Below are 13,314 nucleotides of genomic sequence, written 5' to 3'. Positions count from 1 at the left end.
ATAATAGTTATGTGTGAACATACTAGTGAACTTTGTGACCAGCTGATGTAGAATACGCGCGATAAGAGCGTGTTTACAGTCTGCTCGAGAAGATAAGATGACCTTCTCTCGTGCTTTTGTCTATTCACCTAGAATGACTGAATTAGGATAATTGTGCGTCTCTGAATAATTAAGTGACTCGCACAATTGACTTCAGTTAATAATTAATATGTTTGGTGGGTTAACACATGGATCACATGTAGTCAATTTATGTGCAGTAATTATTTGTTAATTAAAAAGTTTAATGCATTAAGAAATTACTTGCACTTTTGAAAAAAAAAACAAAAAACAACACTATTAAAGCAACACAAAACCTGCTGTGAAGTGCAGGAGTTAGTAAATAAACAGTATAAAGTCCAAATCCACTGGTACTTGGACAAATAAAAGCATGAAGACCTTTAAAACAGGCTGAAATATTTTAAATGATTTGGCCTACAAATATTTGCTATCAGACATAGTTATATGTTGAATTGTTATTGCAACGAAAACACTATTATTTTGTGGAGGGGCTTAAGCCCCTGCCTTTTGGACCCCTAAATCGCGCCCCTGCCCCTGTGGAGATCTGTGCACGACGCTGTTGTTATAGTAGCAGCATGTGTAACTTTCAGTCACTAACTGGCAAATATAGTAATTTGCAGGTTTTAATTCTTATTTGTACGTTTTTTATGATCCACTTTTAGAAAGGAAGGCATAAATGACCAGTGTATTTGCATGTACTTTTGAGTTTTGATGTTCTCTTTGACTTCTGGGCTCGTATTCACAAAACATTTTACGTTACCACTAAGAGATTTCTTAAATAGAAGTAAAAGTTTTTAGCTAAGAGTTTTCTCTTAAAACCTTCACAAAGCTGCTGAGACAAACTTCTACTAAGGAATAGTGTTAAGCTAAGAGTAAGGGCGAGGTTGACCTTGTTGTTATGGATGATGTCAGCATGCTGACTAACTGTGCACACTGTGATTGGCTGAAAGGGGAGGGGTCTCTGTCAGAGATTTATTCATAGAAATATTGTGGAGCACAATATTATGTTGCATATTCAAATAAAGGTTTTAAAATAAAAATGCTGCCAGATTCCAATAAAGACTTTTAAATGCAGGCTAAGTGTCACTAATTAAACAAGTATATGTTCAGTTAATTGTCAGCCTCTTATCTATGTGCCTCTTATAAACAGTTAGCAGATATGCATATAAACAGCCTTTTCATTAACAGGGTAGAATAATCATGGCTGATAGTCAGATATGCATGACTTTAGGATTTACACGCTTATTATTTTTAAGATTTTCTCCTATGAGCTACTTTTAGCCTTAAGATGTTTTGTGAATACAGTACATACAGTAAATGTAATGTAAATTGAAAGCGCCACAGTGACTCCTTTCTGTTCATCGTGGTATGCTCACAGAAAATGTATAAGATGGGTGCATAATCTAGGTAAGTGGTGCATATGAGATCATATCGTAGGTCTACTTTTTCCATGCTTTCTTGTTTTGTTCAAGATGCATTTTAGAACTTTGAGTTCCATTGTCTCAGTCAATGTTTTTTTTTTTATCAGGCTTTTGGTAAATGTCTGAAATAAGGTGTGTGGTTTAGGTTAACACAACCTCAGTATACAGTTGAAGTCAAAAGTTTACATACACCTTACAGAATCTGCAAAATGTTAATTATTTTAGCAAAATAAGAGGGATCATACAAAATTCATGTTAGTTTTTTATTTAGTACTGACCTGAATAAGATATTTCATATAAAAGATGTTTACATATAGTCCACAAGAGAAAATAATAGTTGAATTTATAAAAATGACTGTTCAAAAGTTTACATACACTTAATTCTTAATACAGTGTTATTACCTGAATGATCCACAGCTGTTTTTTGTTTAGTGATAGTTGTTCATGAGTCCCTTGTTTGTCCTGAACAGTTAAACTGCCCACTTTTCTTCGGAAAAGTCATTCAGTTCCCACAGATTCTTGGGCTTTTCAGCATTTTTGTGTATTTAAACCCTTGCCAACAATGACTATATGATTTAGATCCATCTTTTTACACTGAGGACAACTGAGGAACTATTACAGAAGGCTCCAACGCTCACTGATGCTTCAGAAGGAAACACGATGCATTAAGAGCCAGGAGTGAAAACTTTTGAACGGAATGAGGATATGTACATTTTCCTTATTTTGCCTAAATATCATATTTTTTTCATTTAGTACTGCTCTTTAGAAGCTACAGAAGATACTTACATGTTTCCCAGAAGACAAAATAAGTTAAATTTACCCTGATCTTCAAATTTTGAAAAGTTTGTACCCCCCGGCTCTTAATGCATCATTTTTCCTTCTGAAGCATCAGTGAGCTGTTTTATTCTATAACATAAAATACATCAGTAATAGCCCCTTGTGATGTTTTAAAAACTTTTACTTCTCTTGACAATGGCAGTTGCTAACAAGTGGTCAATGAGACTACAGGGGTTGTCGGGGACATTAAACGTCATCACTTGAACGTCATCTATAAGAACAATGAAGAACCGTCGGAAGCTTAGTAGTGGTGACGCTGAAGTCAAGGAAGTTCCACTTTGATGTGGCATATTCAGCATAGCATCTCTGTAGTGGTGCACCAATTCTGAAACAGGAAGCATATGTGCTGTAATTCATCTGCAAGTTTAGCATTGCTTGTAATGCCCGGTATCCACCTTTATCTTCCTGTAAGAATGGGTCTGGGTCTGGGTCACATTCTGAACAATGGGTCTGGTTTCCAGTCTCATCCACGTCCAGCTATTTTTAGCTATACGAAACGGTTCGTTTTGTTGCTTGATATTGCAAATTGGCATGTCTTGCCATATTATTTTAATGTATTTTCTTAATTATGAACACACTGGTTTGCAGTGCAAACAGTTTTACCGTTTACTGCAAAATGTTATTCTTCTTGTTATTTCTAAGCGGATACTGAACTGGAAATCTCACCCATAGGCTTACTTCCGCGTTGAAGAAAAAGGTGGATACATCGTATGATCTGGGGCTGTCCTAAGCAAAAGATGACCATTGTGAAACAATCCTGGCAATTTTTTTCGCCGTGGTTCCTAAATGGTGGTCCTGCGTCATACTGTGAGACAGGTTCAAAAACAGCCATTGTCATGGTCTTGTGACCAAAGGTAGCATGCAGTAATTTTCTGACAGTGTCAGAAATTTAGGATGACTATCTCACAGAGTGTTTGCTGCTATGACCTACAACTACTGACTAGCCAATAAAATTGATTGATCAGTGTGACATGGTGCTAAAACATAAATGCCATTGAGGCTGAAAGACTTTAAGAATTTAGAATTTAAAAAAAGAATTTACTGTCCTTTTTCAGTACACATTAAAAATGCTATTCCCAAAGCTCAAGTGATTCTTGCTGTGTTTGTTTACCACTAGCACATAATATTTTTTCTTCTGTATTATGCTGCATTGTAGCTTACGACTACATATCATTGGTACAGACTACTTATATGTATGTCGTACCCAAGTTTATTAGTTCTGTGTTGTGCATTGTGATTTGTAATGATCTTACAGGACTGCTGAAGTCTCACAGTCTGTAGAAAGCATAAAATGACACACATGACATATTTGACAAAACAGATTTTGATTTATGTTTGCTAGGCTGTCATTGGACAGTCTACATTGCAAACATAAAACATTGCGTATATACAAGTGCATATGAAACAAGTCAAGAGATCTGTTTTTGTGCTGGTTTGAATGGAACACCATATTATGTTGGTCTTGCTCTTCTCAGGCACAACACTGAAGACATCGATCATAATAATGTAGTATAAAACAAAACAAAATGGGTCTATTACAATCTGCTATGTCCTATAAAATATAAAAGAAAAGAAAGTATGCATGAACCCTGCAGGGTATATTATAACAGTTTTATGTGGTGGTAAATATGATTTCAAGCACCACACTGGAAATGTCTGATAGTTTACGGTTTAAATGCATACAAAATATTAAACCATCCTTATCTAAACCATCTGTCAAGGGCCTTAAGCTAATAGGCCTGCAGTGTCCCAGCAACTGTAAAACTCATATAAAACAGTGCTTGAATGTGTGAAATAAACAGATGTGAGAAATATGTGTTAACCGCTCATGGCACTAACAATGATGAACATATCAGCCTTCCCAGGTGAAAAAAGTGCACTTCCATGACGTAATTAAAGCGCTCTATTTTCACTCACTAATTTTGTACTTAATATACTAAAATTATTAAGATAATTTTAAGAACATCTTAGTTACCATTTGTATACACTTGAACCTATCTTTCACGCACTAGTGGGTTCAAGTGTACTACAAGTGGTAACTAAATGCATTTTTAATAAAGAGAGTTTGTTAAAAGCACATTTTAATTCATATTCATGTAAAAAAATATTTAAATATTTTCATTTTCATGTCAAAATTAGCACATTTTGGATTATTTTAAGTACTAAAGAATGTTTTTTAGTATATAAGGTACAAAATTAGTGTGTGCAAATAGAGCACTTGTTTTTCATCTGGGCTGATACTAGTTGCAGTACATTTTTGTGTTTATTGCAACTTTTTTCTCTCATATTTGAGGAAAAAAAACATGCAAGTATTTAAATCTTAGATGTTTACTAAGATCCTTCTATTATCTATTAAAACCCACAATTATATTTAAAATATTATGAGCTTAATATGTATATAATCATCATTTAAGGGTATTTTCAGTTGGGAGGCAGCTGTCCCGAACCCTAACCCACGTCACTACTAAAACAGTGTATGTTTTAGTCCATTGGCTGAGACTGATTTTATATACACCCCTACATTTATGATAAGGAAATATACATGCAGTGTTGCCAACTTATTTTCAGGGAAAGTCGCTAAAGGCCGGACAATTTGTTGCTAAAAGTTGCTAAATGATGTTGTGCGTGATGACATCATTATATAATCACAACGCAAAACTGCATACAATACAGTCAGATCACTTAAAATAATAATAATAAAAAAGATTCTGGATATGATTTGAAATGTTAATTTAGATTTGTTAGTAAAAATAATATTCAAATATAAATAATATAATATATTTATTTTTAAATACAACATTGAATTATTGAATATTTACAAATTTTTTAACAATTATATTTTTTTCTTATTAACTAGTAAAACTACACATTCTGAACAATTATATTTTGAGTAGTGTATTGGAAGTTCGTTAGTATGCTACATTTTTAGGAAAGTGTAAAATAGGGCATAATGTACTATGTTAATTTGAAGGAATTTTCTGCATTGATTTTTTTTCACAGGGTTTTAACCGGAATTTAAAAATTACCAGTACCTTTTCCATTTTTTTATATCTTTTTAACTGATCAAGAAGTGCAGGTACAAACCAATAACAATATGTTATTATTATTGCAACTGGCAACTTAATTCACGTGATATGTGTACTGCTAGACACAACTGATTTCCTCTTTTTGTGTAATTTAGAGGGAAAATGTGTGCCTTATTTGAGTCACAGTTGCTAAAAGTTGCCAAATAAATTTTAAAAATAGTTAAATTTGCTTTTTGAAGCAAAAGTGGCTAGGGTAGTCTGAAAAGTTGCTAAATCTAGTCACAAAATTGCTAAGTTGGCAACACTGTATACATGCGTCACTCTCTCTCATAGCTAGATGGCGAGTAGATAGGCCCCATCATTTTGACGTAAATGTGTTCAAAAGTATTTTTTGGAAGTTATTCCATACCATTTAGTTTTTATATGTGTACCACTGTTCAGAACAGTGCTAGCAAACCATGTGTTGATTAGCATCTTTGAGCTAGGTTCAAAAGTATCTAAAATTGTCACTTCTGAAACAGTCATTACCAAAACATTTGGTGTTACTGACTGTTTCAGTAGTGACAACTTTGGTTTTTTTAGGTGTTATCCCATAAAATTGTCACTACCGAAACAGTCAGGACCAAAACATGACAAAATGGAACACATAATCCTCAAATGTAAGGGAAATAAAGAAAAGTTTAGTTGAGTTATGCATTTTTTATATTTTAGTATGTTTTAGTATGTTAAAATGCCCGAAACATGGGATGTTTTCTCAAAAATAAAGTATACTGAATTATCAACTTAGATGTTATGATAGTTTCTGGTTCAATATATATTCGAACTAATAAATCCTTAATTTTGAAATCAGTATGATCAACTTTTTGCCTTTTGCAAAGAAAAACTGGATTCAAAATACAACAAATCTCATAAATTACACTTGAAATATTGTTAAAAATGTAACCGGTATTGATTTACCTTAAAAAAATGTATAAAATAGCAAAAAACATATTTACAATGCAGATGTAAGCAAAAGCTTAATAGTCAAAATATTATTACGATGTTGCGGTAGTGACAAATTTGGGGAGAGGATAAAAATTTCAAAACTTTCTGAAAATACAATATAAGAAATAACTGCACAATTACTAGAAATGTGTACCTTGGATATTATACAGTTTGCATACATACAATTTATTTTTTTATTTTTTGGAAAAAAAAAAAAAAAAAACATTTATTTGAAGACGTTTCGAACTCTGACTTTGGACCAATTCTATAGAATGGCCCATTTATAATGTAATTATGCTTAATTATGTAATTATGAAGTGCTTTCCTGGCTTTTTTACATTTATATCTTACAACTGTGACAAAGTCTTGTCCTTGCAAGACTATAATCCATCCTTTGTATTTTGGTGGGAATCATTACTAGGGTAGAAGTTAAAGCACAGAAGTACTAAAAAAAAGAAAATATAACTCAAAACAACATACAAGAATGGCAACCTGGTGTTTGTGCCTTTGCAGGTTTTCTAAGCATCCTCTAAATCCATGTTGACAAAGTGTCATATATTGGAGCTAACCTTAACAAGGAAAATGTAGAAAAACTGAAGGCCAGAGCTCTTCAGCGTGAGTTCTCTAAGAATCCTAAAAAGTAAAGTAAAGAGGCCGGGCATACGAAAACCCTCGACAGGACCAATCTGGAAGAAGAGTCGCTAGATGTGCATGCAGCGCTGCCCAATGGCGAGGAATGGAGGTTGTTTTGAATCGGCGAGACTGCTTAGCCAATCAGGCCGGTCTCGTGTTGAGCTAGCGCGAGGCTGAGCGCATGGGGTTTAAAGAGGAGAGAGAAGGGAAGACAGTGGCGAGATTTCAATCAACTCAACAACACAGGTACGGAATGCCGTCTAATATTTAACACAACACATTTCAGTCATTTTTTGCTCACATATGTAATTTAATTCACATTTATATGTGTTTTATAAATTAAATGTGAAACTAACATTTATTCCCCTAAAGAGAATAAATGTGATTTTTTTAATAAATCTGTTCATATGTGAAGGTCAAGTAGGAGTTATGCATATCTGCAGTTTGTTTGCCAATCTTTGCTTTTTGTCTTTCTGAGATATTTCCTATTTCTATTAAATCACAGAAACGTCAATAAAACTGCATTTTTATAGAGGTCAAACGTAATTTTCACATTTACTGTTATCACCACTCATACTGTTTTCTTTCCTTATACTTAAAGACTAAAAGTTATTAAACTGATTTTTTTTTATTCCCGGACTGTATTCTATACGCGCATCGCTGCTGAATATGGCTCGCTGTGTCCTGTCTATGAACCACCCTGCCTTCTTCTATACAGACCGATTTCGATGACATCTTCGCGAAATATAATATTTGGTTCTCGAGATCATTCGCTTATGCGATATTTCTTTGCTCTCTATCTTATCATGTGAAAAACGAATCTGTAATCGCGCTGGAAATATGTTATCGCATTTTTCCTTTTCCAACTTAAACAAGCGCGCTTGCCGTGTATTAAAATGGCTGGCGATTGAGACCATTGACGAGCAGCTATTCCTTCACGCAGCAAGGACGGGATAATTTCAGACATAAAACATCCATTTTACATGCAAAACTGTCCGTTTTTTTCGTTTTCGCCATAGAATGTCTATCTCTAACTCTTTGGATTAAAATAAAGACAGTGCATTGCGATTTATCATCTTTTTCAGCTTGACAGTTGCGCTGTTATACTCGCATAGGCAATGGCTGGCTGTAGTCTTTGTTAAGGCAGCACTGCGCCAAGCGACAGCTAGGGCTCAACTTGGAAAAACAGTTAAATGCGCCGAAATATGGACTGACAGGCTTTTACAGTCATTTGAAACTTAAAGTACAACATTTATTTTAGTTGATAAATATGTTTTTCTTTTCATTAAACCCCTTGGATCGTTTAAATCGTCTTTTAAACCCAAGGGGGGGTGTGTTGCTTTGTTGCACGGTCAACCCATCTGTTTGCTCGCTCTGCAAAGAAGCCATTTTAATGAATGAAGAACGGCAGCGCAAGGCAGAGCTTATACCAGTGCTATATATAACAGCCTCTATATGCTTGTAAACAGGCAGAACGCTGTAATGCATAGTTTTAAACCAAGAAAAGCAACTGAGCTCGAAATAAAATATTAATAAGGCGTAAAAGATTTACCAAAATAAACAACAGTTTCTGTCATGAGGATGCTTTTGTGTGAAGGATGTTGAGTAATTCTAGCCTTTTTGTTTTTAGAAGCCACTTTCATTGCTTACCACAACCATCCTCGCATGAGCGCCCAAGTGCGCTTCTGTGTAACCCATAAGACTGTGCATGAAGGAAATTCATGTCTGTGCAATAGAGTAGCCCAAACTTTTGCTAATAATAACAAACAATAAAAGGTGTATTGTTAATTGCTATAGCACAGTATCCACAAAGAATATGGCGCTGGGAGTCCAAAAAAAGGCTGTGAACACCAATCAGTCTCATTAATAATCAGTTCACATCCCCCATGCAAGAAGGACGGGTCTGGAATTCCCTTTGTGTATCATCTTAGTCTAATAAGCCCTGCACCCCACTGATGTAAAAAAAAAAAAAATGTAGTTCTGTTTAAAAAAAATAAAAAATAAAAGTGCAATAAGCCATTTTGTGTTTTAATTAGTTTTTAATAGTCACACCTGAAAAATTAGTAATGTTTTTTTTTTTTTCTGTTGTTTTATGCTTTTTGTTTCCTATCATTTTAGATACGAATACAGCACAAGAGAAGACGTCAGAGAACATAGGCCCCTCTCATCCAACGAAAATGGCAAAAGGAGACCCTAGGAAGCCCAAGGGCAAGATGTCTGCATATGCCTACTTCGTTCAGACATGCAGAGAGGAGCACAAGAAGAAAAGCCCTGAGATTCCAGTCAGCTTTTCAGAATTCTCCAAAAGATGCTCTGCAAGATGGAAGGTTAGATTTGAAAAATGAAATTTCCTAATGTTATTTGACTCAAATGATTTAAATCAAGCAATGCAGAGGTACTTTCATATTCTTAGTGGAAAATTCTCTTTTGTTTGATTTGTTGCGTAGGCGATGTCTGATAAAGAGAAATCCAGGTTTGAAGACATGGCCAAACAGGATAAGGTGCGTTATGATCAAGAGATGATGCATTACATGCCTGGAGGCAAGAGAGGCAAAAAGAAGGATCCCAACGCACCCAAGAGACCACCGTGAGTAGACCTGACACACATCACATCAGTATTTCTAAAACGGTCTATATGCCGTCATTACAAAGGATATTTTGTTAATTTGATGCTGGTGCCTTAGTAAGAAAGTTATATATTTAAAATATATTTATTTTAGAAATTAAGTATAGTTCAAATCTGTTAACACATTTACTGACATATCACTTGAGACTTCTTGATATAAACATTATGATAAAACTTTATTTGGAGTACTACTTGTAATGTGCACAATGCACATTTCTAAATATTAAGCCTAACTATTAATGAGGATTATATGATCTTTGAATAACAAAGTATACTTGCAATAGTTCCACTTTAGTACAATCAAATATAAGTATATCTTTAGTTATACGTCTGCACAATTAAAGTGCAAAATTAAGGACAAAATTAATTACAATTATACCACTTCAGTACACTAAAAGTGCAATTGCAAGGTATTTTTATTAAGTACATAAATATGTAAATGTATTTGTAGTATATTTAGCATAAAACAAATGTATTCCAAATACATTTCAGTATATTTGTTTTTCACTAGGATGGTAAACAGGGTTTCATTTGCTATGTTGCCTTATATTCTAATATTTTGGCATCTTATTTGTTACATGGAGTTTTCAATGATAGACATTAATTTGATTTTATTTTCTTTCCAGGGTAAATAGAGCATTATCTTACAAATGTTGATGAATAAATTTATCTCGCCACCTTTTATGATCATCAGCTCTGGATTTTTCCTGTTCTGCTCGGAACATCGTCCACAAATCAAAGCTCAGTATCCCAGCTTGGGCATCGGAGATGTGGCCAAAAAACTCGGCGAGATGTGGAACAGTCTCACAGATTCTAACAAACAACCCTATCTGATGAAGGCTAACAAGCTGAAGGACAAGTATCAAAAGGCATGTCTCGATTTAGATGCTTCAGTAGTCCACCAAATCACAATTTCAGAATTTCCCAATTTAACAATATTTCCTTTTTGTGCAGGATGTTGCGGACTACAAGACGAAGGGCAAGGCTGGGGGTGGTATGTCCATGGGGATGGGAATGATGGGGAACGGTATGGCTCCGAAACCCGTGATGAAAAGCAATATGGATGATGAGGATGATGACGAGGAGGACGAAGACGAAGAAGAGGATGATGATGAATATGATGATGATGAATAGACTGTCATTTTTGTATGTTTGATCAATTATAATACCTATTTCTCCCCCGTTGAAGTCCAGTAGATACGGAATACACTGGTGGTCTTTCATAGCCCCGTTGTTGTTTTAATAGAAGTGGAATGTTTTGTGTGCTTTCGGTGAGAGACTTATTACCACAGTTTCTTACTTCCAGCTTTGTGTGCGTGAGTGCATGTGCACATGTGGAGATCACACTTCATCATGGTAGCCAGTGTCTTCCTAGCCCATCTTTGTATCCTTTTACCAATTGTATAACAAAAGGCCTTTACACAAGTAATACCCTTCCTGTATATGTAAATCCCTGCCCTATATATATATTTTTTGTTCATTTGTTTAAGAGGTTCCTGAGTGTGTAGCTCTGTATATGGTTGACATTGAGTAGATATTGTTTATGATTGTAGTATGTTGCATGTTGAAAGGTGTCATGGTTTGAAACTGTGCACCGATATCAGACATTTCATGCTGAAACTGTCATTAGCTTCCTCTTCCTTGTCCAGTTTAGGAAAAAAACAGTGCTAAAAAGAGCATTTGCCACCAGCACGTCAGTTAGTCCCTCTGCAGGGGTGTGTGCTATATGTTGTTTACTATACTACATGATATATTAGCACATCCGTGATCAATGTAGGAAAGATATTTGTATTATCTTTCCTATACTGTATATTAACTGTTGTGTGATCTAGGAATGCACTATAGAAATACCGATTCGTGTAAAATGCTGTGAAGTCAGGTCAAAACGTTACATTATGGAGCAGAAAAGAGTTGTTAGCACTCTTGAAATCTGGCACAAAAAGTTAGCATTGGATAAAAATAAACCCTGGTAATATGTCAACACTGGCCAATATTGATATGGTCACTGACATATTGTGCATCCCTAGTTTAATTCTTATTTTTTTTGTTGAATATAAAGTTAGAAACCATGCTGATGATAAATCTGTACTTATCTGTATCTATGATTTTCATTTTATATGTTTGAGGTTTGCAATTAAATTGAAACATTTTTATTTGTGTTTTGTATGTTTGTATGAGAGAGAAACCAGCATGAATAGACCTTTATGACAATACCTAGCATATGTAGGTGCAATATTTATTGAAAAACTTATAAAAATAGCCACAGATCCTTACCTCAAGTATTTAAAGTTTTAAAGTTATAATGATAGCGATATCCCTTGCACCTAGTCATATCGAAATCGCAAATTTTCGTTTAAGGCTTATTTATACAGTTGAGAACAAACGTTTACATACACCTTGCAGAATCTGCAAAATGTTAATTATTTTAGCAAAATAAGAGGGATCATACAAAATGTATGTCATTTTTTATTTAGTAGTGACCTCAATAAGATATTTCACATAAAAGACATTTACATAAGGTCCACAAGAGAAAATAATAGATGAATTTTAAAAAATGACCAAGTTTAGAAATTTACATACACTTGATTCCTAATACTGTTGTTACCTGAATAATCCACAGCTGGTTTTTTGTTTAGTGATAGTTGTTCATGAGTCCCTTGTTTGTCCTGAACAGTTAAACTGCTCGCTATTCTTCAGAAAAATCCTTTAGGTCCCACAAAGTCTGTGGTTTTTCAGCATTTTTGTGAATTTGAACCCTTTCCAACAATGACTGTATGATTTTAAGATCCATTTTTTCTGATTCTTTGAATTTGAAGATCATGGTAAATTTAACTTATTTTGTCTTCTGGGGAACATGCAAGTATCTTCTGTAGCTTCTGAAGGGCAGTACTAAATGAAAAAAAGTGATATTTAGGCAAAATAAGAAAAATGTACATATCTTCATTCTGTTTCAAAAGTTTACACACCTGGCTCTTAATGCATCGTTTTTCCTTCTGAAGCATCAGTGAGTGTTTGAACCTTCTCTAATAGTTGCATATGACTCTGTCACTTGTCCTCAATGTGAAAAGATTGATCTTAAAATCATACAGTCATTGTTGGAAAGGGTTCAAATACACAAAAATGCTGAAAACCAAAGAATCTGTAGGACATGAAGGATTTTTCTCAAGAACAGCAGGCAGTTTAACTGTTCAGGACACACAAGGGACTCATGAACAACTATCACTAAACAAAACAAAAAAAAAAACAGCTGTGGATCATTCAGGTAATAACACCATATTAAGAAAACTTTTAAACTGTCTTATTTTTATAAATTGAACTATTATTTTCTCTTGTGTACTATATGAAAACATCTTTTATGTTAAGTATCTTATTCAGGTCAGTACTAAATAAAAATAACATGCATTTTGTATGATCCCTCTTATTGTGGTAGAAAATTCAAATTCAATTCAAATTTATTTCACTATACCTATCGTTGCAAAGCAACTTTACACCAAATTAACGTTTTTACAATATATGTAGTAGTAGCTTGATGTACATATGGCAGAGATGTGTGGTAAAGATCAATTAATGATGTAATCAAAGCAGACAAAGAACACTATAAATTAGTAGCAGAATTCGGTAGTGCTGTATGTTGTTTCAGGGTTGGTATCATCTGAAGTCCTCTGTGGGGTTGGCATCATCTCTTCTTAAGTGTTCTGGATCCAAACTGGAGCTTGTGAATTCCTAGTTA

General features: G+C 34.4%; 1 protein-coding gene across 1 annotated transcript; it reads left to right on the top strand.

The window, feature by feature from the left end:
• Positions 1-7,055: 7,055 nt before the first annotated feature.
• On the top strand, positions 7,056-11,737 carry hmgb3a (high mobility group box 3a). Its single transcript, XM_051114119.1, has 5 exons — positions 7,056-7,204; positions 9,077-9,285; positions 9,406-9,545; positions 10,279-10,453; positions 10,539-11,737. The coding sequence occupies exons 2-5, from the start codon at positions 9,136-9,138 to the stop codon at positions 10,716-10,718; spliced, it is 645 nt and encodes a 214-aa protein (XP_050970076.1). The 5' UTR covers positions 7,056-7,204; positions 9,077-9,135; the 3' UTR covers positions 10,719-11,737.
• The last annotated feature ends 1,577 nt before the right edge of the window (positions 11,738-13,314 follow it).

Source organism: Labeo rohita, chromosome 7 (genome assembly GCF_022985175.1).
Source record: "Labeo rohita strain BAU-BD-2019 chromosome 7, IGBB_LRoh.1.0, whole genome shotgun sequence".
NCBI lineage: Eukaryota > Metazoa > Chordata > Actinopteri > Cypriniformes > Cyprinidae > Labeo > Labeo rohita.
The sequence above is the reverse complement of the archived record's forward strand: the minus strand, read 5'-3'. Positions and strand labels throughout refer to the sequence as shown.

Excerpts from the sequence above, each read along its gene's own strand:
- hmgb3a (XM_051114119.1), top strand. The coding sequence starts at position 9,136 with ATGGCAAAAGGAGACCCTAGGAAGCCCAAGGGCAAGATGTCTGCATAT. Across the intron at positions 9,546-10,278 it reads AACGCACCCAAGAGACCACC|CTCTGGATTTTTCCTGTTCT; the intron begins GTGAGTAGACCT and ends TATGATCATCAG. Across the intron at positions 10,454-10,538 it reads TGAAGGACAAGTATCAAAAG|GATGTTGCGGACTACAAGAC; the intron begins GCATGTCTCGAT and ends CTTTTTGTGCAG.